The 22,984-nt window shown below is 44.9% G+C and overlaps 1 protein-coding gene across 1 annotated transcript; it reads right to left on the minus strand.

The window, feature by feature from the left end:
• Positions 1-2,656: 2,656 nt before the first annotated feature.
• LOC142661258 (CKLF-like MARVEL transmembrane domain-containing protein 3) lies at positions 2,657-21,434 on the minus strand. The gene is made up of 5 exons (XM_075838637.1): positions 21,303-21,434; positions 13,980-14,135; positions 11,773-11,868; positions 10,119-10,245; positions 2,657-2,882 (listed from the first exon to the last, which is right to left on the minus strand). Exons 1-5 carry the CDS (start codon positions 21,417-21,419, stop codon positions 2,854-2,856), a joined length of 525 nt encoding a protein of 174 aa, XP_075694752.1. The 5' UTR covers positions 21,420-21,434; the 3' UTR covers positions 2,657-2,853.
• Positions 21,435-22,984: the final 1,550 nt, after the last annotated feature.

Here is a 22,984-nt window from a genome sequence, read left to right on the forward strand (position 1 = left end):
GTGCCCGCTGTGGTGGTGGAGCCAGAGAGAAGTGGTTGTATAAATAAAGCTTTGAATGATCCTTTAAAAAAAGGAAAAACTTAAAAAAATTCCACACGTCGTTTTCATGTGTGAAATCTCAATGTACAATTCAGTCTGCTCTCTTGTATTGGGTGACAACCACTAATGGCCACCATTTCAATCAATGCCCATCACCCCTTCTCTAAAAATCTTTACACTACAAAATGTTTTTTTTTTTATGCCATTTAATTTGAGTTCTATGCCATTCGGAGTCTCTAGAAAGCTGGGTGGGTGCCATTAATAGTTGTCATCCACATCTGTGTAGGAAATGTCAGAATGGAAGATTAGGATTTGTATGTCGGGAAACGTATTTTTATAATTGTAAGGTTTTGTTGTACATTGTACCAGTTCTTCCAGTCGTGATAAGATTATTAGTGTGAAATTGACCATTCTTGATTTATTGATGCCACGGATCACTTCATTAAAATCTTGATATCAAACACTCCGATCCCCAGAGAACTAACCTTCCATTTGGGACTGAGGAAAGGAATGGCGCCCCCTATCATCCAGCATCGCTTGTATATAACGATACCGCCCCTTTATGTGAAGCAGATACATAGCATTCTACATGGTGCTTATATATATATAATATTTTGTAATCCACGTTTTTGTATGAAGGTACAGACTGTCTTCTGGATGTTGTCATTACGCTTTGTGTACGCATTTTTTTTTTTTATTTCTCCAGTTTTTGGAATTGTCTCACCTCGTGTGCCTTTTGTATCGATCTGCACTTGTCAATCATCCGATACTTGTATCATTGTAAATACTGAAGACTGGATGTGTTACTTCTTGTTTTCCGGCACCGTATGGAGACCGGATTTGATTTTTTTGTAACGTGTAATAAAAGATCAAATACCGTTGTTTGTGAATTTAAAAGGTGTTGTCTGGCTTTTTATTAAAGGGAACCTGTCAGCAGTTTTGAGGCCTCAGGGGAGGGGAAGGGCATTTTAAACTTATATTCATTCTCAGTCATTCAAGTTGCAGGATCGAACAGCTGATGTTTTATTCCCCCCATGTGCCAACAGCCAATCAAAAGACTGCCAGAGCTGTCAATCGGCAACAGGGCAGGATTTGCAGCGTGCGGTACAGGAGCACTTGCACATCAGGGCTGACTGAAGAAATAAAAAAGTTATGTTTAAAATCCCCTCCCCCCCATATCACACTGCCAGCAGTTTTGAGACTTTAAAATATATTCTAGTAGGGGATTCTGAGTAAAGGGGAACCTGATGTATTAGTTGGAGTGGAGTGCTGCTACAAATATAGTCTCTTACTCTAGAGGACTTGGCAGGTCCATGTGTTAAATGGACACCCTATTCGTTTCAATGAGAACTGTGTAACGCTTCCTTTCTCCTGTGGTGGCGCTGTAGGGAGACTGAGCACTTGCTGCTGGGTTACCCCACAGATCACAGCTGATCTCTGGAGCAGGACACTCTGATCCGCTTTTGAAGTACAAAGTAATACAGATAAAATTGTGTGCATGGGTTTTATTATACATAGTTACTCAAGTGCAAAAATAATTTGATAGACAATGGAACTAATATGGATTACAGGCTGTAACAAGGCATATCTTACATCCGCAGCACAGTCTTTCAGACAGTTACTATGATTGATTTTCCTTGACTACTCCGTACCACTTTTCAGTACAATGTTATTGCTAGAAGGTTGCAGGGTTACCCATAACCCATGTGGTTCTACTAAGCCCAACTTAATGGTGACATTACTTTGATGCAGCAGAACTGCTGGCATTTTACGGCCGTTAGTGTGGACTTAGTACAGCCATCTGCAACCAGCCCTATTTGTAGTGTAGAGAATGTCTGTCTGCACAGCCGAGCTCTCAGCTGCCATTGTTCGGACGAGTGCTTTCTTACCTCCCCTAGAACTACGGTAGTTCAGACATGGGATAAGAAGATAAGGGGTACCTATGGGGCCCACTTCAGTAAAAGGCCTAACAGACTCCTCTGTATCAAAAATAAATAAAAGTGATACCAGATAGGAGACAGACCTTTTGATAAGGGTACATTCACATGTCCAATTTTATTTTTGGGCGCTGCAATAATTTAAATGTCACATTGTAGTAAACAGGATTTCAAAAGTCCCTTGACACACGATGTGACAGCTGCAGCATGAAAGTTACTCCCCATACAATCCAGTATTCGGATTCTACAGCCATCAGTGCTGGTGACACATTCCAACCTCCGGTATGTCCTATACGGAGTGACGCTGCTTGATCTTCACATGGAGAATGAACGACGTCCATCGTGGTGGCAGCCGCCTAAATATAATCAGATGCTACCTGGAATGCAAATTTATCTGATTTTGGTATTCTATTCAGGTGGAAATGTGTTTGATCTATTAGCCTGCAGACCTAGAATCCCATTACATGTTCAGCTATACCTTGCGCCTATGCGAATATAGATTATCAAACCATACGGCCCCTTAAAATGTGCTGGAAAACACACGAGTTGCTGGGAATAATCATTTGCACAGAAGGACATTGTGGAATCTCATTCTCTGTCGGTGACTTAAGTGTCCCTGTCCCCTAAACAGTGTCCATATATGTGTAATGTCCATTGAGTGACAGCTCCACGTCATATTACCGTCTCTTCTTCCTTAGTCCTCATTGCATTGTACACAGTTTCTCTCAAATAAAAAAAATTAAAAGGTCCTTAAGTCTTCCTCGCGAACTGGGGCAACAATAACATGTCTGTGGGGTTCAGTCTTGACCACAAATATCCACAGCGACCAGATGGTAAATATCTCCACTTCTCATTGGAAAGAAACATCCTGGGACCATCAGTCGGAGTCAGAGTCTGTATGTTCATCTGGGAAGTGATCACAACAGCCGGCATTAGTTTAGGGGTACTTGTCATTTTTAGCCCTGTGATGGACGCTGCCATACTGGACACTGCCCTGTGCTGTCTGGACTTTATATAGTAAAGCTTTAGAGGTCTAATGCAGTTTAAAAATAAAACTGCCTTCTTCCAGAAACAGCACCACTCTTGCTCATGGGCGGTGTCTAGTACTGCAGGTCAGCCATATTTACTGAAATGGGACTGACCTATAATAGTGATACAGTGCATGGACTAGAGTGGTGCTGTTTCTGGGGGGAAAAAAAAAGCAACAGGATTAGGAAAGCCCATGACTGCATTCCACCAGAAACAGTGACACATCTGTCCACAGGCTGTGTGTGGTATTGCAGCCCAGCTCCTTTTGAAGGTTAAGCTGAACTACCACACCTGTAGACGGGGTGGCACTATTTCTGGGGAAAAAAATCAGTCACATGTTTTCTAATTCTGTAAAACCCCTTAATCTCTATTAAGCCCTTTCATTCCAGAAATCAGTGGTATCCAAGATCAGACTTTTCTTAAAGTGGCCAACCCCTTTTATGTAAACTATCAGCAGTGCATTCACAGCAGTATTTTGGTAAACTTACTCTGACTTTATTTGCAGTTTAGCGCCTTTTGCCTTGGGTCCTAAGTCACACTCCCCTGTTATGACGACGGCAGTATCTTCCTTATGGCCGAGGAGGGAGAAGCATGTGACGCAGCCGCCTCCTCTATTGCAGGGGTCTGCAGCCTTCGGTACTCCACAAGTTGTGAAACTACATTCCCCAGCAAGGCATTTGGCTGGGGATCCCATGTCAGGGGATGCTGGGAGTTGTAGTTTCACAACAGCTGGAGTGCCGAAGATTGCTGACCCCTGCTCTAGTGTAACGATCTGCACCGGCACTAATTTTCAGGATGCCCTGTGTAACAACGGAGGATGCAGAGTGATGCGTCTAGTCACGTGCTCCTCCATCCTCAGCCATATGTACGGGAGAAGTGGCCATAACCAGGAGGCGAGGCTCATTAACCCAGGAAAACTGCGCTCTAATGCAAACAGAAAGCTATCAGCAGTGCGTTCTAAACAGTTTTGGTAAACTTATTTTTACTTTAAGGCGGAGTTCACACGTTGCGGATTTTACACTTTGCAATGCAAAAGGGTGAGATCTGCGTCAAAACCGCAACAAAATCTGCGACAAATCCGCAACGTGTGAACTCAGCCTAAGTGGTCAACCCCTTTAGGCCAGGAACACACACAGGTTTGATGCAGTTTTTGGCACTTTTTTTTCTAAACCAAAACCAAAAGTGGATCCAAAGGAAGGAAAGGTATAAAGAAAAGACTGATGCATCTCCTTCTCTTTGTGTCTGCCTCAAAAAACTGCATAAAAAAAAAAAGACAGATCAGAAGATCATTTTGACTACATTTCCCCTTTAACAACTACTAAACCAGTCTTGACGCTGGCCAGTGCGGGTTTTGTCAGTCTGCAACTCTGCATGGACGGCTTTTGGGTTTGCTCCAGTAGAGGGGGAGGGGGTGAACAGCACGCTGAGCTCTTCTGCTCTAATAATGAGCCAACAGCTCCCGTTCTTAGAGCAGCCTTTTGCTCTACAGCCAAGATCAGAGAAGCCTCAGATCCCAGGTTTAACCCTTTGATTGCCACTTGATCAAAAGGGGACTCCCACCTTCGATCGGGTCACCAGGGAACACTCTGAATTTATCCCTAGGGACCTATAAAGAACCCCAGGGCTGTCTGTTCTGTAGGTCTACTGTTCGGACACACTGATGTCATAGTGACACAGTATAATGTACTAGAATACAGGAGTATGCTAATACATTATAAGTTTAAAATAAAGATGTAAAATAGTGATCCCTTAGTAGGATTTAAAAAAATAAAAAGGTATTTAGCATAAAATGCATTTTATAACCCATTCATTGCACATAAAAACCTACCCATTAGTTATCCACACAGCCCTACTAACCTGAAAAGTGTCAAGATACATGTGATAATTTGTCAGATTACATAGTGTGAAATGTGAACAAGTGAAAAATACAATGCCAAAATTGGTTTTCCTATATTCGCAACACAAATTTTTTTTTTTTACATAAATGATATGGTCATTTATATGTATCCCCAAACAGTTCCAGAAAAATATTTATCCTGCATAAAACAAGGCCTCATACAGCCACGTCAATGGAAAAATGATTAAAAATTATATGGCTACTAAAATGCAGAGGAAAAAATAAATAAAAATGTTGCTGGTCATTAAGGCCCAAATCGGCCAGACCATTGAAGGGTTCATCCACGGCTTCCTCTGCCAGTAGAGGTGATAAGTGGTGCAGCTTTGGTGCCATATTTGAGTGCACGGAGCTGTGATGACCACGGACAGGAACCGCTCATATAATGGAGTACTTCCTGTTTTGCTTGGCATAATCGGCTTTCATTTCGGCACCCTGTCCTCATTTCCTGATCAGACCCCCGTCCATGTTCTACATCCTGTGTCTAATAAACTATACGTGACAGAGCGCAGAATAAACATCTCCCGAGAGGATCGCTATGGCGGTCACATTCCTGTCTTATACAAGGAATATCTGTGTTTACCACATGATTCGTTTTCATTACATGATAGATACAATCCCCCGGGGACGCCTCCGTTTATATAAAAGCAGAAGCATAAAACCCTGTGGTGACGGATCGGATATCCCCTTTATTTAGGTTTTCCGAGCAAATACAAGTGTTGGGTCCTTTAATATGCAAGACCGCGTTGCATACAGATGGACGTTCTGGCGGTCAGATGCGCCATTCCACCATGATCATCGCCAGTCACTGTTTTGTTTTTTTTGACAATGATATGGACGGGCTATGAAGGCACAGCCAACCCGAAACCCTTCCTCTCCATCGTGACACCCAAACCCCTCCCTCTCATCCTTTACATGTAAGGGTATGTGCACACACACTAATTACGTCCGTAAGTGACCGACGTATTTCGGCCGCAAGTACCGGACCGAACACAGTGCAGGGAGCCGGGCTCCTAGCATCATACTTATGTACGATGCTAGGAGTCCCTGCCTCTCTGCAGGACAACTGTCCCGTACTGTAATCATGTTTTCAGTACGGGACAGTTGTCCTGCAGCGAGGCAGGGACTCCTAGCATCGTACATAACTATGATGCTAGGAGCCCGGCTCCCTGCACTGAGTTCGGTCCGGTACTTGCGGCCGAAATACGTCCGTCAATTACGGACGTAATTAGTGTGTGTGCACATACCCTTACTGCTCACAAGCAGGAAGATGTATTTCGGCCACGTCCGTGATATGACACGCAGACCACTGGCAGAGCCACAGAGGACAGGTGGTCATTACCAATTAAGAAGCGTGGTTGAGGTAATCACGTTACTGGCAATGATAATGGTGGAACGGCGAATCTGAGCGCAGCAGCGTCCATCCACGTAACGGCGACTTACAAATTTTGGCCCCTTTAAAATGTATTTGTCCGGAAAACCCCTTTTATTATTATTCAAAATCAACTGTTACATCGTTATATCGGCTTCTGTATTGCATTATCCCCCTGACCCCCACAGTAAGTCTAGATCTAGTAATACAGGTGTAAGGGATAGGTCAGGGCATAAACAGGTAGGCTTGTCATTCAGTACCCTAGGAAAACCGAGAGGCAACCAGAACAGCTGCAATTTTGGTTATAGTTATACATTTATCGTACAGGTTATGTTTGTGAGGATATCAAATAATATTTCCTTTTTGGATGTATATTTGAATGTTATTTATTTTGAAAAAAAAAAAAAATTGTGTTTGTGTTTCTTTTACTAATAATCCCAAGAGGAGGAATTTAATTTATTTTTTAACTTACATATTAATCTATACGGCAGTACATTAACCGACGTACGCCTTAACCGGCAATCTAGCCAGACAGCCCTTCAATGGACCTCGCGCGGTCTGCCATATAAGGCATGAGCACGAGGGGTGTCCTGTGACGATCAGGGCAAGATCCCTCCCCACCTTCGTCTCTGAACTCTATGCCTCCCTCAGCTTTGACTAGAATATCAGTTGTCTCCATATCCACTTTAAGGGTCGGTTCACACAAAGCGTAAATACTTTTTCCAACCAGATTTTCTGTGCAAAATTCTGCAGCGTATTACAGTAGCAGCGAAGTGGATGAGATCTGAACAAAGCCACGGGCTGCAGAAAAGGAGTGCGGAAATTAACCTGCGATGCGGATTCTCAATCTTTGGTAAAACACTGCACAATTTCTGCACAGAAAATCTGGTCGGAAATTGTGCAGAGTTTACGCTACGTGTGAACATACCCTGAATGAGAGTAACTGGTATGCGTAGAGCTGGGTAATTATAACCTAAATCAAAATCACATTTAATTGAACATGTAACCTCGATTACGATTATTTAGCCAACACCCCTTTTTGCATGCGACACCATTGAAATAATATTTATCCCCTGAGCCTGCTGTATACTACTGTATATAATATACCCTGACACTGCCCCCACACAGTATAATGTCCCTCATAACTGCCCTCACCCAATATAATGCCCCTCATAACTGCCCTCCACACAGTATATTGCCCCATACCTGCCCCCACACAGTATAATGCCCCTCATAACTGCCCTCCACACAGTATAATGCCCCTCATAACTGCCCTCCACACAGTATAATGCCCCTCATAACTGCCCCCCACACAGTATAATGCCCCTCATAACTGCCCTCCACACAGTATAATGCCCCCATAACTGTCCTCCACACAGTATAATGCCCCTCATAACTGCCCTCCACACAGTATAATGCCCCTCATAACTGCCCTCCACACAGTATAATGCCCCTCATAACTGCCCCCCACACAGTATAATGCCCCCATAACTGCCCTCCACAGTATAATGCCCCTCATAACTGCCCTCCACACAGTATAATGCCCCCATAACTGTCCTCCACACAGTATAATGCCCCTCATAACTGCCCTCCACACAGTATAATGCCCCTCATAACTGCCCCCCACACAGTATAATGCCCCCATAACTGCCCTCCACACAGTATAATGCCCCTCATAACTGCCCTCCACACAGTATAATGCCCCTCATAACTGCCCTCCACACAGTATAATGACCCTCATAACTGCCCTCCACACAGTATAATGCCCCTCATAACTGCCCTCCACACAGTATAATGCCCCTCATAACTGCCCTCCACACAGTATAATGCCCCTCATAACTGCCCTCCACACAGTATAATGACCCTCATAACTGCCCTCCACACAGTATAATGCCCCTCATAACTGCCCTCTACACAGTATAATGACCCTCATAACTGCCCTCCACACAGTATAATGACCCTATAACTGCCCTCCACACAGTATAATGACCCTCATAACTGCCCTCCACACAGTATAATGCCCCTCATAACTGCCCTCCACACAGTATAATGCCCCTCATAACTGCCCTCCACACAGTATAATGCCCCTCATAACTGCCCTCCACACAGTATAATGACCCTCATAACTGCCCTCCACACAGTATAATGACCCTATAACTGCCCTCCACACAGTATAATGCCCCTCATAACTGCCCTCCACACAGTATAATGCCCCTCATAACTGCCCTCCACACAGTATAATGACCCTCATAACTGCCCTCTACACAGTATAATGACCCTCATAACTGCCCTCCACACAGTATAATGACCCTATAACTGCCCTCCACACAGTATAATGACCCTCATAACTGCCCTCCACACCGTATAATGCCCCCATAACTGCCCTCCACACAGTATAATGCCCCTCATAACTGCCCTCCACACAGTATAATGCCCCCATAACTGCCACCACACAGTATAATGCCCCCATAACTGTCCTCAACACTGTATAATGCCCCTCATAACTGCCCTCCACACAGTATAATGCCCCTCATAACTGCCCTCCACAGTATAATGCCCCTCATAACTGCCCTCCACACCGTATAATGCCCCCATAGCTGCCCTCCACACAGTATAATGCCCCCATAGCTGCCCTCCACACAGTATAATGCCCCTCATAACTGCCCTCCACACAGTATAATGCCCCCATAACTGTCCTCCACACCGTATAATGCCCCCATAGCTGCCTCTACATAGTATAATTCCACTCGTAACTGCCCCCACCCAGTATAATGCCCCCATATATGCACCCTACACAGTATAATGCCCCCACAGCTGCCCCCAATAGTGCCTGATAAAACTAAATAAATCGACACTCACCTAACCCTGTTTCAATGACGAGTGGAGGAGATCCCTCTGTTCCATGCGGCACGGCGCAGATAGGCGCGATGATGTCACTGCCTCGCATGCAGCGATACACAGTGAATGGTAGAGCAGGGACCTTACGTTCTCCTGCTCTACCATTTGGTTCAACTGTATCTGCGTCCTGAAGATGCAGATACAGTTTAAACCAAGAAAAAATTATTGATAAACCCAAAATTCGCAAGATGACGTTGATTAATTGCGTTGAATTTCGATTTCGATTAATTGCCCAGCCGTAGGTATGCGCGGCCACTTCTCTTCCCCATTCCCAGGATCAGGCCATAAACTCTTTGGTGTGACGACCCCATTTATTAATGAGTCACGTGAATCTATACTTCACATATACAAGGTACATTTTGCAGGATACACATATTCTACGTACAGTAAATTCCGACATACTAACACCCAGATTCTAAACCTATCGTACATGTATCTGAGGGGTTTATGCCAGGTCTCTAGGAGGTGCTCCTACTGTGCCTTGAATAGGCTGCACAGCGTATAAGAATCTCTATGTGCTAGTAAAATCACATCTAAGGCGATGATCGATGGGGTAATCGCTTTCATAACCGGAACGGTTCCTCCCAAGGATCCCTGATCTTATTCATATTAGCGGTTTTCCCATCTTATAAAAACGATGGCATATGGTTAGAAAATCTGGGACCTGCAGCGATCCCGAGAATAAAGGGGCCGCAGCGAGAATTTAGCGCTAATATAATTAGCACTGCGACCCCTTTATTCTCAGGATCGTTAGGACAAGAGGGTCCTAAGACCTGAGGACTATAGTGAGGAGTTGTTTTTTGTGTTGGCTACAAGCGGTTTCCGGCTTCTTCATTCTTGTTTCCCAGTCATCTCATGGTGTAGGCGCTTACCCAGAGCCTGGTTATACTATTGGGGGGCTGCAGATTAGTGGGGGTTGAACATTTGCCTCAAACCATAATATACGTACCATCTGACTTCCGTCGCTGAGGTTCATCGTCATCTGCAGAGTCTCCCTTCTTTAGGAATTTAATCAGATCATTAAAGATTATGTAGAAGTCAAAAGCATAGACAATTGTGGCAATAAATCCGAGCACCTGGAAAACAAGCGAAGCAGAAATAACATGATGCCACAAGAGGACTTCAGGTTTTGGTTGAGCTTTTTAGGCCTCATAAGCAGATCACAACTGGTGTAAACCACCTAAAGCGCCACTACCATTACATACTTTATTACGTAACAGAATGCCCTGATGACACGGATTCATTTAAAGAGGCTCTGTCACCAGATTTTGAAACCCCTATCTGCTATTGCAGCAGATCGGCGCTGCAATGTAGATTACAGTAACGTTTTTATTTTTAAAAAACGAGCATTTTTGGCCAAGTTATGACCATTTTCGTATTTATGCAAATGAGGCTTGCAAAAGTACAACTGGGCGTGTTGAAAAGTAAAAGTACAAGTGGGCGTGTATTATGTGCGTACATCGGGGCGTGTTTACTACTATTACTAGCTGGGCGTTCTGACGAGAAGTATCATCCACTTCTCTTCAGAACGCCCAGCTTCTGGCAGTGCAGATCTGTGACGTCACTCACAGGTCCTGCATCGTGTCGGCACCAGAGGCTACAGTTGATTCTGCAGCAACATCAGCATTTGCAGGTAAGTAGCTACATCGACTTACCTGCTAACGCCGATGCTGCTGCAGAATCATCTGTAGCCTCTGGTGCTCGTCTGACACGATGCAGGACCTGGGGCAGGAAGTGAGTGACGTCACAGCGTGATCTCTGGAGAACACGGCTGTGTCTGCACTGCCAGAAGCTGGGCGTTCTGAAGAGAAGTGGATGATACTTCTATACACAACGCCCAGCTAGTAAAAGTAGTAATCACGCCCCGATGTACGCACATAATACACGCCCAGTTGGACTTTTACTTTAAACACGCCCACTTGGACTTTTGCAAGCCTCATTTGCATAAATACAAAAATGGTCATAACTTGGCCAAAAATGCTCGTTTTTTAAAAATAAAAACGTTACTGTAATCTACATTGCAGCGCCGATCTGCTGCAATAGCAGATAGGGGTTGCAAAATCTGGTGACAGAGCCTCTTTAATGCTATAGTGTAATAGAATTCTCAGCTCTGTCTGTGATGCAGAAATCAGTTTTTTGCAGCAGAAGGCGGCCACTAGAGGGAGCAAAGTGATGCTTTATGCTATGTAACACTATTTAAGAGGTTGTCTAGGAGTAAAATACATATAAAATGTAGCATTATAAAAAAATAAAATAAAATGCTCAATGTCAGTGGAACTGCAGTGTGATTGACAGCTATTCCCTCAGCTCTTGTAATGCCAACATCCTGTGTTGTACATATATATGTGCATGTCTATATGTGGAAGTGGGCATTTACAGTACTGCAGGCGGAGTGCATTGATCTCCCACCACAGCAGAGAAGAGACAAAGCAATCTACAGCCCTCTCTCTCTTTCGATCGTGGACGTCTCCCCTGGATCTCCTGAAGCAACCAAAAAGTAGAGAGAAACGGTGCAGATCTAGAACACAATGGGGGAGGAAAATGCATACTGGTCACAGCAACCAATCAGAATTCACAATGGCAGAAAAGAACGGAGAACTCACCGCAGCAGCTTTTGATGCCCCACAGGAATATTTTGACACAGCCACAAGTGATATCACAAAATAAATGATGGCAGCAGAGACGCAACGGATGAAGTCCTATGGAGGAGCACAGAGAGTAGAGTAAATGGTGTAGCGGTCAACGAATGCAAGTTAATGCACTGTAATCCAAACATACAGCGGAGCTATAAATCACCAGCCCTAAGATCTGCCACAAGGTAACAGTAATATTTATTCTCAAAGGATCTCTTCACCACCTCCCACCGTGACCCTCTATATAAACAAAAGCGGAGCAGTGAAGATAATTTAGGTCCACGTATCAGGTTTCAGACAGAACATGCGATGCTTACAATGTGCAGATTCATTTTATACAATTTAATTTGAACTATTCATTACTAAGTATTTCTTGATTTATAACACTGTATAGATATAGAGGCATCCGTCACCCATAGGCTTCCATATTTAAAACACCACCCGCAAAAAAATAAATACTGCGCGGTATACTTTTTTTGATGGATGCCTCAGTTGAAAATAAGGTATACTGACATATACCAGCCCAACTGAGGCCAAAAAGACACTCTTTTGACCTCCGTGAGGTGGAATGGGGGCCTATGGATACGTTTGACGTATAAACTGGGATCTTTCCCAATGCAAACGCCAAACAGGCATTGCGGACGCAGTGTGAACTCAGCCTTAGACTCCCAAATAATAATATTAATAAAAATATTTTCTCTGTTTGATTTGCTAGCCCTGTGTCTCACAACAGGCGCAGCAGGAAATAGATGTCAACATCTGTGTGACCGGCGAGGTCGATCACCAGTCACCAGCGCTCCTGCACCACTTCCACCGCCAGGATTTCTCTGGAGAAGATGTAAAAATGGCTGTGTGACTGGAGCCTCCTTATGTAAGGTAAATGATGGTTAATCAATCTATAACCAAAAGTTCTACAACTTTCTATATTTTGTGTTTCAATTGCTCAAGATCTGTTGCTGTCAGTGAATGGAAACACAATTACATCCCGGAGGCTGAAGCCCCAAACAGACCTAACAGATCTCATAGCTAATAGATGGTCACAATGTATCTGGTCTACACAATCCGTAAGGTAAACAGCCTGAACTCCAGGCTGATACATGTCACCTTCACTGATACATTGTAGCAAATCTTCAGCACAGGAAAGAGATTTGCGCTGGATAAAATTTTAGCAAACTCAACTGTGAGAAGCATTAGTTCTGTAGAGTTTTTATCCTCTGAATGTAATAAAGAATGTTTCTATTGCTTATAGGGGAGAATATGGGTCCCCAATGAGGCATCATATAGTGGCGCATGGAGTTCCTATGGGACTTTAATACAGACCCATAGGGACTCCGCGTCCCACCATACAGAGTCCCATCACATGGCACAGCTGTGTGCATGAGCCCTTAGGTTAAAGCTGCAGAGCAAATTTTTCACGCAAAATCTCAAAAAACTTTGGAGATTTCGGTTATATTCTATTAGGCGGGAAGAGGGTTAAATGCATGCAACATATTCGAGAGCCTGTTAAAAGTATCATGGGGTGACGGTTTTGCCATATAAAACCACTTATGGGGTGTTCATGGTTTACTGAAAATTACTGCAAAAAATAAATAAATCACAATTTCACTGTGATGTGTGAACACGCTCTTAAAAAGGTTTTCCAGTCCTTAGAAATTGATGGTCTATCCTGAGAATAGACCATTAATATCTGATCAGGGGGAGTGAGACTCCCGGCACCCCTGCCAGTCAGCTGTTATGGAGGGGCCGCGGCGCTTGTATGAGTGCTGCTTCCCCTTCATTTAAACCTGCTCGCACTGTGAATAGCCGACACACTTGTAGCGGTAGTTTACAGTATTACAGCCTTCTCCCAATCAAGTGAACCACCGCTACAAGTGTGTCGGCGATTCACAGTACGAGCAGTGACAGCAATGAAGGGGAAGCAGTGGTCGCACGAGGGTCGCGGCCTCTTCAAAACAGCTGATCGGCGGCGGTGCTGGGAGTCGGACCCAACCGATCAGATATTGATGGCCTATCCTGAGGATAAGCCATCAATTTCTTAGGACTAGACAACCCCCTTTAAAAAGTCACCATGTGAAAGTAAATACCACATTTTATAATCAAAGGGCACAAACTTTCCACCAAACTTGTAAATGGGTAAGCAAAACTGCATCATGGGAACAAGACGTCAGATCACTTACCAGCAGTGGCCAGAAAACTCCCTTCAGCTGTTCATTTAGTTTGGTGGAATAGGCAAAGAATGTAAAGAAAGCCCAGAGGAATTCGATGAGGGGAACAGTCATGAGACTCACGGCCGTCGATGCCACGTAACAGATAAAGGTGATCAGTGACACCACCTGCAAAAAACAGACAAGAAATAAAGGTTTATTAAATACCTAAATGCAATTCAATGTATTATTTATTCTCTAGTGCCATAAACTTCCAGCGCTGTACATATGAAATGCAGAGAGGTTGAAATAAATACAATGGACAATAAAAACAAGTACAATAAACATGGGCACACGGACTCACAGACTGGCATATAAGGAGGACCCTGACTGCGAGGGCTTAAGCTGGCCATACACTTTGGATGGCTGTTGGCCGAACGCTCATTCGACCCCCCCCATACACTCAGCCCGGCCCAACGTGCACGTTTCCCAATAGGAAGAAAGCCGCTGCTAGAAGATTCTGTCTCCTACGAACAACAGGATCAGGCATGTTGAAATCCAACACGTCCGATCATTCTCTCCCCCGATTTCAGCCTTGTATGTCATTGGGCAATGGTTAGCCAGTAATGGCACCGGTAAAGTGAGGAGACCGTAGAGGATGAAGGGGAGGGCTGGATTAACCGGGCTTCCTGTTACGTTGAACATCGGGAACCCAGGAGATTTTTTTTACCATCATAGACATTGGTGACCCGTCTCAGACTACCATGCATTTTGTCAGTCAGAAAGTAGAACTTTTGAGCAAGGAACTTGTGTTATGACACGTATGACAATAAGGTTGGGACGGCACTTGATCACAACTTCACTAGCGAGGGAGGCATGCAACGTGACGTGACATACATAATTTTTGCGAATACAGACATCTTCCTTCAGGTGTACTGCCGGAGGGGGCATCCCAAAGACCCTCAGTGACAGTCAAATAGGACACAGAAATATTTACACTGGAGTAACCCTTCAAGACGGTAGAGTCGCCAACACATAGATGTAAAAGCCAATGACATATATAAATGGATACAGGCAGCCCATCAATGGCCAAACTTCTGATACATGCTCGACTATGAAGTTTGCTCTGTACAACCCCTGAAAGGTACACAGAGGGGTACCTTGCTGAGAGCCACGACAAGGAGCTATACCCGCTATGGCAGACCCCAACACATGAATAGGAGCAGGGTGATAATACTACTACGTGCTGCAGGGGAAATGGTTACATAGCATGGGGTTCCCAGTGATAATGGCAGATAGGACTTTTTCATTCATATGTGTAAACGTCCGTAATACGGAGGATATTACATCAGTATTACAGATCCCTATTACCGATGGGCTGTCTTCTAGGGAAGAAATTGAACAACATAGGACAGCCCCTTTGAAAAACCGGATGACATACAAATAACTCTCCGTAGACTTCAATGGGCGTTTTCCATTATGGATGAAAGTAGTGAATGCTAGGGTTTTCAACAACGCACGTATTTTATTAGTCTATGTGAATGTCCTCATTGAATAACATTAATCCGTATTACGGTCCACAAAAAACGGATGCAAAATACACTCGCCTGAAAGAGGTTATAGCAGGAGATCCTAGCAGTGTGATCCTCAGCTCATTCCCAGCGGGCCGGTCACTTGAAGAGGTTGGTTTAATGAGTAACTACACTTTCAAACTTTTCATATGTCATAGTGACCTACTAAAAGTTTGGATCGGTAGGTCCAGGTGCCGAGACCCCCACCGTTGCTGTAACGAAGGTGCAGAAGCGCACAGCTGAGCACTTTGCACCTTCGGCTGTGATCAGCGCTCGTCTGGCTGAAAATGGCTCTCATAGACGTTATATGTGAGAGGTCTACAGGTGTCGAGGGGCGCTGATCACAGCCGAAGGTGCAAAGCGCTCAGCTGAGTGCACCTTTATTTCAGCAACGGTGGAGGTCTCAGCACCCGGACCCCCACCGATCCAAACTTTTAATATGTCTCTATGACATATCAAAAGTTGGATGAAAGTGTAGTTACTCTTCAAATTGCATTTTTAGGAAATAAAAGTACTCTCCCTGCCACTTATCACCAGCAGAGGGAGCAATCATTCATGAAAGGCAGTTTGAGACACCAGAGATCAATCCATGAACCACCCAAAGAAGCCGACAAGAGAGAAACCCCAATGTAAATAAGATCACGGGGGATGGGAGATTTACCTATCTCTGGGTAAAAATGGAATTTGGACAATATTCAATTTACACCATAAAATGTTTGTAGCTGCCATGTAGCCTAGAAACATTCTGTCTTTAAGACATTAAAACAAGGTAGAAATGAAACAATTCTGTCCGTTGTGCGACCTCTGATTCTAGGACTGCTCAGATCAGCGACACAATAAGACTGTTCTCTAAGATATGACATATTTTACATATGAAATCATCTGCACAGCATGAGATGAACTGCATTATATCACAGCTGGCAGCGATCCAGTGGTAGGAAACGATCAGACCGAACCTCCCATGTTCTTTGTAGCCCCAACCCCAGTACATCCATCCTGTTCCACAAGATCTACTCCGCTTTTCCTGCCTCCTGAATGGCTTTCCCAGAAACAGATATAACTGGTTAGGCCTCATGCACACGACCGTAGTTTTCATCTGTAATTACAGAATTTGTAATTACGCATGAAAATGCGGACCCATTCATTTCCATTGGCCACAGACACCTTTGCGGGCCGTAGAAATGATCCACAAAATACAGAACGTGTCCTATTCTTGTCTGCAATTGCGGCACGGACTCACCAACAGAAGTCTATGGGCGCAATTGTGGACGCCGACAGATGAGCTTCGTATTTGCAGATCTTAAAAATCACTATGGTCGTGTGCACGAGGCCTTAATGGAATGAACAAAAAATAAAGACTTTTGCAGAAGTCATTTGATTATAATCTAGTAACACAACACCGGGCAGGGAGTGGTCGTTCATAATCGAATCCCCAAACTCCTAATGCCCTCAAGTCAACCAAGAAGCTGAAAGAAAAGATGCATTTTCCATCTGGAAGGAGTGAACTCCCGCACCCCCTCCTCCTCCTCGGGACACATGATGATTGCATTAAGTGGCTGACGGATAGTAATGAGGTTGAGCAGCCAAGACAAGGGACGGCTACAGATCAGAGAGACTCATCACAGGCGTGAGGCGGGGAGATGCCACAGGGGCCGGTTAGAAACACTCCAGAAGGACCCCAAAAAATGAGATCTATTATCTGATTGGTTGCTATGGGCAACTGCTCCACTTTTCTCTTGCTCTACTCTTGATGAATCTGCCCCAAACTGTGTGATTGGGAGTTTATAACATCACAAAATCTGTGCAGAACAAGTAACCCTCTATACAAGACGCAGGGGGACACTGAGAATCCGACCGGGACAGTAAGGGCCCATTCACATGAACGTGAATCTCGTCCGTGTGCTGTGCATGGAAATCACGCACAGCACACGGACCCATTGATTTCAATGAGAGTTTTCACATAGAGAGAGTCCGTTGCGTGAAACGCACTGCATGTCCTATATTGGTGCGTTTTCACGCACCTACGTGCCCGTTGAAGTCAATGGGTGCGTGAAAACCACGCGCCGCACACTGATACACATCCGTGTGCTGTGCGTGATTTGCGCATCAATTCCATTAAAAAAAAGTGCTTGCGGGTGCGTGAAAAACACATGCCACTCGCAAAGCACACGTTTTTTTTACGCGCATAAATCTGACACGCTCGTGTGAATGTAGCCTAAAGCATGAGAAACTAGCAGACTGCGATAATAAACTTCTAAAGTTCTGGCGCTCTGGCCACCAATCCTGAGAATGCGGGTGCAAAGTTCCTGTTCCCATCGATGTAGGCACAGACGCCCGGCCACTCTTCATTAAAGAGGAGAGATATGAAAAAACATTTTCGATGCGGTTGCAATATAAAAACATAACCACATAAAAAAAAACACCAGTTTGCAGCATCTGGTAGCGGCTTATTCCTCTCTCCTCATTGAAACCCGCCCCCCCCCAAAAAAAAACATGCACACTCAGCTGATCGTATGTGTGTAGGGGGAGTTAGGAGAAAAAGTAGCGTTTATCTAAGGCCCTGTTCACATCATGTTTTTTTTGTTTGCGTTTAGCATTTACGTAGGGAAAGATCCTAACGTGTCCATAGGAATCCATTGTCAGGCAGAGGCCAATAGAGGTCCCAACTTGCCTGGTATACAAAGCATTCAAGAGAAAACCTACACGTTAAACATATACATTTTTTCCATGGGTGACGGAAGCCACTGTATAGCATTAAGGAGCGCACATGCTATTTCCCCTAGCTCTTTCACCAACCCCCAGTAGTAACCACACGACACACCTTCTTTGGCGAATTCAGCCAATTTTATTAGTAAAATAAACAAAGTGATAAGGGGAGCCCGACCAATCGCGACACCACACTCTATGAGCCGGGACACGCGTGCCCCCGGCCCGCCTACGCAAGAACAGACTTGGCCCATCTGCCCTCGGCCGGCCTCCCGGGCAGCCGTCAGCTGTCCAGGTTGACCTCCGTAGCTACCCGGGCCGTGATCTTACCTGGGAACCTGCCGTACAGCTCGTGTTCCCCCTAGCAAATGTCACTCTGCCGTACGGCTTGTGGCTTACTCGCTGTGGCCAACCAAATCAATCCGCCCTTCTCAAAGCGTAGTGTCGCGATCCGCCTTACAAAGCATCATAACAATAAAAACAATTCAACAGGGAGGGAGGGTGACTATCTTTGCTTTCTTCCAGCAACTGACTAGCCCCTTACCAGGCTGCCTATGATCTACCCATCTAATCATTTGGTGGCCTTTCCTACCGAAACGCCCCTTTTCACTACAGGTGGGCTACCTACCAAGCCCACCTTAGACTCGTCGGCACCGCGCCATGCGGCTGCCGCCATCTTAAGCCAGCTAAAGAGGATCTGTCACCAGATTTTGCAACCCCTATCTCCTATTGCAGCAGATCGGCGCTGCAATGTAGATTACAGTAACGTTTTTATTTTTTAAAAACGAGCATTTTTGGCCAAGTTATGACCATTTTTGTATTTATGCAAATGAGGCTTGCAAAAGTCCAAGTGGGTGTGTTTAAAGTAAAAGTCCAACTGGGCGTGTATTATGTGCGTACATCGGGGCGTTTTTACTACTTTTACTAGCTGGGCGTTCTGATGAGAAGTATCATCCACTTCTCTTCAGAACACCCAGCTTCTGGCAGTGCAGACACAGCCGTGTTCTCGAGAGATCACGCTGTGTCGTCACTCACTTCCTGCCCCAGGTCCTGCATCGTGTCGGACGAGCGAGGACACATCGGCACCAGAGGCTACAGTTGATTCTGCAGCAGCATCAGCGTTTGCAGGTAAGTCGATGTAGCTACTTACCTGCAAACGCCAATGCTGCTGCAGAATCAACTGTAGCCTCTGGTGCCGATGTGTCCTCGCTCGTCCGACACGAAGCAGGACCTGCGGCAGGAAGTGACGTCACAGCGTGATCTGGCAGAAGCTGGGCGTTCTGAAGAGAAGTGGATGATACTTCTCATCAGAGCGCCCAGCTAGTAAAAGTAGTAAAAACGCCCCGATGTACGCACATAATACACGCCCAGTTGGACTTTTACTTTAAACACGCCCACTTGGACTTTTGCAAGCCTCATTTGCATAAATACAAAAATGGTCATAACTTGGCCAAAAATGCTCGTTTTTAAAAAATAAAAACGTTACTGTAATCTACATTGCAGCGCCGATCTGCTGCAATAGCAGATAGGGGTTGCAAAATCTGGTGACAGAGCCTCTTAAGGGAGACGCATGACGAACCTTATGCCTTCTTGCTTGGATTTGTTCCAAGCTCGTCGCTCTTTGTCACAGGTTAGGTTTAATGCAGACAATAGGAGCTTTTCCCAGCGTATATGCTAAACGTAGGGAAAAAAAACGTAACTTAAACATAGACTAAAGTGTATGGGCACCCTAAAGGGGTTTTCCAGGACTTGCATATTAAGTCAGCGGATGGTGCCGGGAGTCGGACACCCCACTGCTCGGATGTTGATGGCCTATTAAATAAGTATAGACTAGGAGTATAAAAGCCCTGGAAATCCCCTTTAAAGGCACATGATACGACAAAGCCATGCTCCTTCCTAAATATTATATATATAAAAAAAAAAAAATTGATATATATTTTCAGCAATGCTCATAAATCATATTTGCAACAATTCGAGGCAATCCAGTTGCAGTATATGCCCCTAAGGGTATGTTCACACGGCAGCGTCCGTAACGGCCGAAATTACAGGGCTGTTTTCTCCTGGCATGTGCAGGCGCTTGAACGCCGCGTCCATTACGGACGTAATTGGCGCTGCTTTTCATTGGAGTCAATGAATAACGTCTCCAATTACGCCCCAAGAAGTGTCAGGTCACTTCTTTGACGCGGGCGTCTATTTACGCGCCGTCTTTTGACAGCGGCGCGTAAATAAACGCCTCGTGTGAACAGACAAACGTCAGCCCATTGCTTTCAATGGGCAGATGTTTGTCAACGCATTCAAGCCGTAATTTCGGACGTAATTCGGGGGTTAATACGCCCGATTTACGTCCGTAATTAGTGTGTGTGAACATACCCTTAAACAACCAGTGACGCGATAGTGAAAACGCATTGATTTTGGGCTTTAAACCCACATTCACATGTAGCGGAAAAAATCCAATTAAAAATCAGAGCACACAGCGGATATTAAAAATCGGCAGCATGGTCATTCGTTTGCGGAAAAGCGTTGGATTTCACAATTTGCACTGCATAGGGTGCAATCCAGGTTGAATTTGCAGCAAAATTTTGCTGCCAAATTGCCAGCGGATTTGCGGCAAAATGTCTGGAAGTCGCCTTAGGGATTTGTACAACATGGATCAGTAATTCCACCGTATATAAGAGCCCTGATCAGATATAGGTTTGAACATTTTTCTTGGTCATCAATAACAAAAACGTTTCTATTGTTTGCATTTTATCATTTCATCGACTACTTTATGAGACACATCATATAGATTTTCTAGTCATTTGGGGTTAAATTTGTGGAAAATCCTTGTCATTGTTGCTGATATCTGTATTTAAAGACATAGTGACCAATATTGGATTGTAGGCTGGATGTGTGGACTATTATTTCATCTATGCCCAGCTTCATTTCTACAAGTCCATGATCAGAGTCTGTAGCTCTGGGTACCAGTCATGTCAGTGAGAAAGTTGCCAGTAGCAGAGTGTAGCCGCCTGTTCCGCTGCCTAGGGTCTCATCATGTCAGGGGTAGTAGTACATCGCAGGATGATGAGGATGCTGTACTCACCCATTCAGCCAGCAGCAGTTGTCCTTTCCTTGATGTCAGGAAGTCTTTGCCCGGTATGAGGGCGCTGAGGGCAGATCTGGGTGCCGGGGGCTGCTCCTCTCTCTCCGGGTCTTCCATGCTGTGTGCGGTGCAGGAGTTTTTTGGGAAGGCAGAGGGGGGAGCGGAAACTGTGACAACGCGGAAATGTGCACACAAAAAAAAAAGTGCAGCATGTGTGAAAGTGAGCAGCCTTAACCCCTGCACTGCCGGAGCCCACATCCTGTGCGCAAACCACAGGCTGCTGCGCTCCACTCACCAGGGTCACACTCTACCAGCCAAGCATGGCATGCCCACATCCTCAGCGCTACTACTAGGCTCCCTCAGTATGTCTCCCCAGATTGAGAATATAAGGGGTTAACCCCCCCCCCCACCACCATAAGACGATCCCAGTACATTGTTTTCTGTATTATCAGGTTATTGCTGCCAATGGGAGTTACTACCAACTGTTCAGGGGTCTTCAAGGCAAAGCAAATCTACAGGTACATGCATAACTAGGCAGATCTGCCATTCAGGAGCCAGGGAAAGGTGGGTACAAATCTCGTGGGAGATGTCAGGGCAGGTGTATTGGTTGTCATCCAGCTTTTCCAATAGAAGATATAGAATTTCTTAACAGAAGATTACTGTCGTTTATATTTTATATTGTGGGGAAATAAAAAGCGAATTGTAGTTTTACATGGCGCCCATTCAAAGGAATGGGTGGCGAGGTAATATACTGACGGGCACCAAAGTGGGAGTCTTTCTAGCGACAAGCTCTGGTTCTCATTGGAGGGGACCCCACTCTGACATTTATATCTCCTAATAGGGCATGAGGATATGGGTTATCCATCCATGATGAGGGTGCCCCAATATCGACCAAGGCTACACAACGATTTCTGCAGCATGTCTGTTCATGGCCAGAGACCGCCACGCATGCGTTGCTGCCCAATTGGGTTTATTTGCCACGATTTCCCTAAATTTCCCTAACCAGGTCAGTTTTAAAAAAATGATGCATGTCTGGATGTGAAAATGTCTTCAGAAAACACGAGTCATATAAATATAGCCTTATAAAAAACTGTAGAGAAACAATAAAGCAGTGGTCAAAAGCAACAAATCAGATCACAGGTTTGTTTTAGGGCCATTAGGGTATATTCACACGCGGCAGATTTGCAGCAGAAATTTCTGCGTCTGAAAATCAGTTCCATACATGTATATAGGGTTGTTTCTGCAATAAATCTGCCACGTGTGAATATACTGTAATACGGCTCCATTTTAACGCCCCCGTTTCTATTGAACTGACAGATCACCAGAGGGGCTTCTATCATAGTCTACAGTTCATTCAGTGTAACCACAGGGGGTCAACGTCGTAAAGATGTAATATAGACGTAGAATGAAGGCGTATTACGTTTGTCTGGAACCGGCCTAAGGTCAATTACAAAAATGAAAGCAGCAGCTAATCGATTTCTAATACCCCATGTGTGCTCGCTGTGAAGACGCAGGGGCCAGGCCTCCGGGCAAGGTGATGGCAGGTTACCATGTAATGTGAGCTAAAGCCAAGAGTGGCATCCAGACAGATGGTCACATCCATCGATTACCACATCTGCTCTTAATGATGACTGATCCGGAGGGTGAGGGTATGTTCACACACACTAATTACAGACGTAAAT

Source organism: Rhinoderma darwinii, chromosome 9 (assembly GCF_050947455.1).
Source record: "Rhinoderma darwinii isolate aRhiDar2 chromosome 9, aRhiDar2.hap1, whole genome shotgun sequence".
Lineage (NCBI taxonomy): Eukaryota > Metazoa > Chordata > Amphibia > Anura > Rhinodermatidae > Rhinoderma > Rhinoderma darwinii.

Coding starts and splice junctions, on each gene's coding strand:
- LOC142661258 (XM_075838637.1), bottom strand. CDS start 21,419: ATGGAAGACCCGGAGAGAGAGGAGCAGCCCCCGGCACCCAGATCTGCC. Junction 14,136..21,302: donor AACTGCTGCTGGCTGAATGG/GTGAGTACAGCA, acceptor TGTTTTTTGCAG/GTGGTGTCACTGATCACCTT. Junction 2,883..10,118: donor TCAGCGACGGAAGTCAGATG/GTACGTATATTA, acceptor ATCACTTCCCAG/ATGAACATACAGACTCTGAC.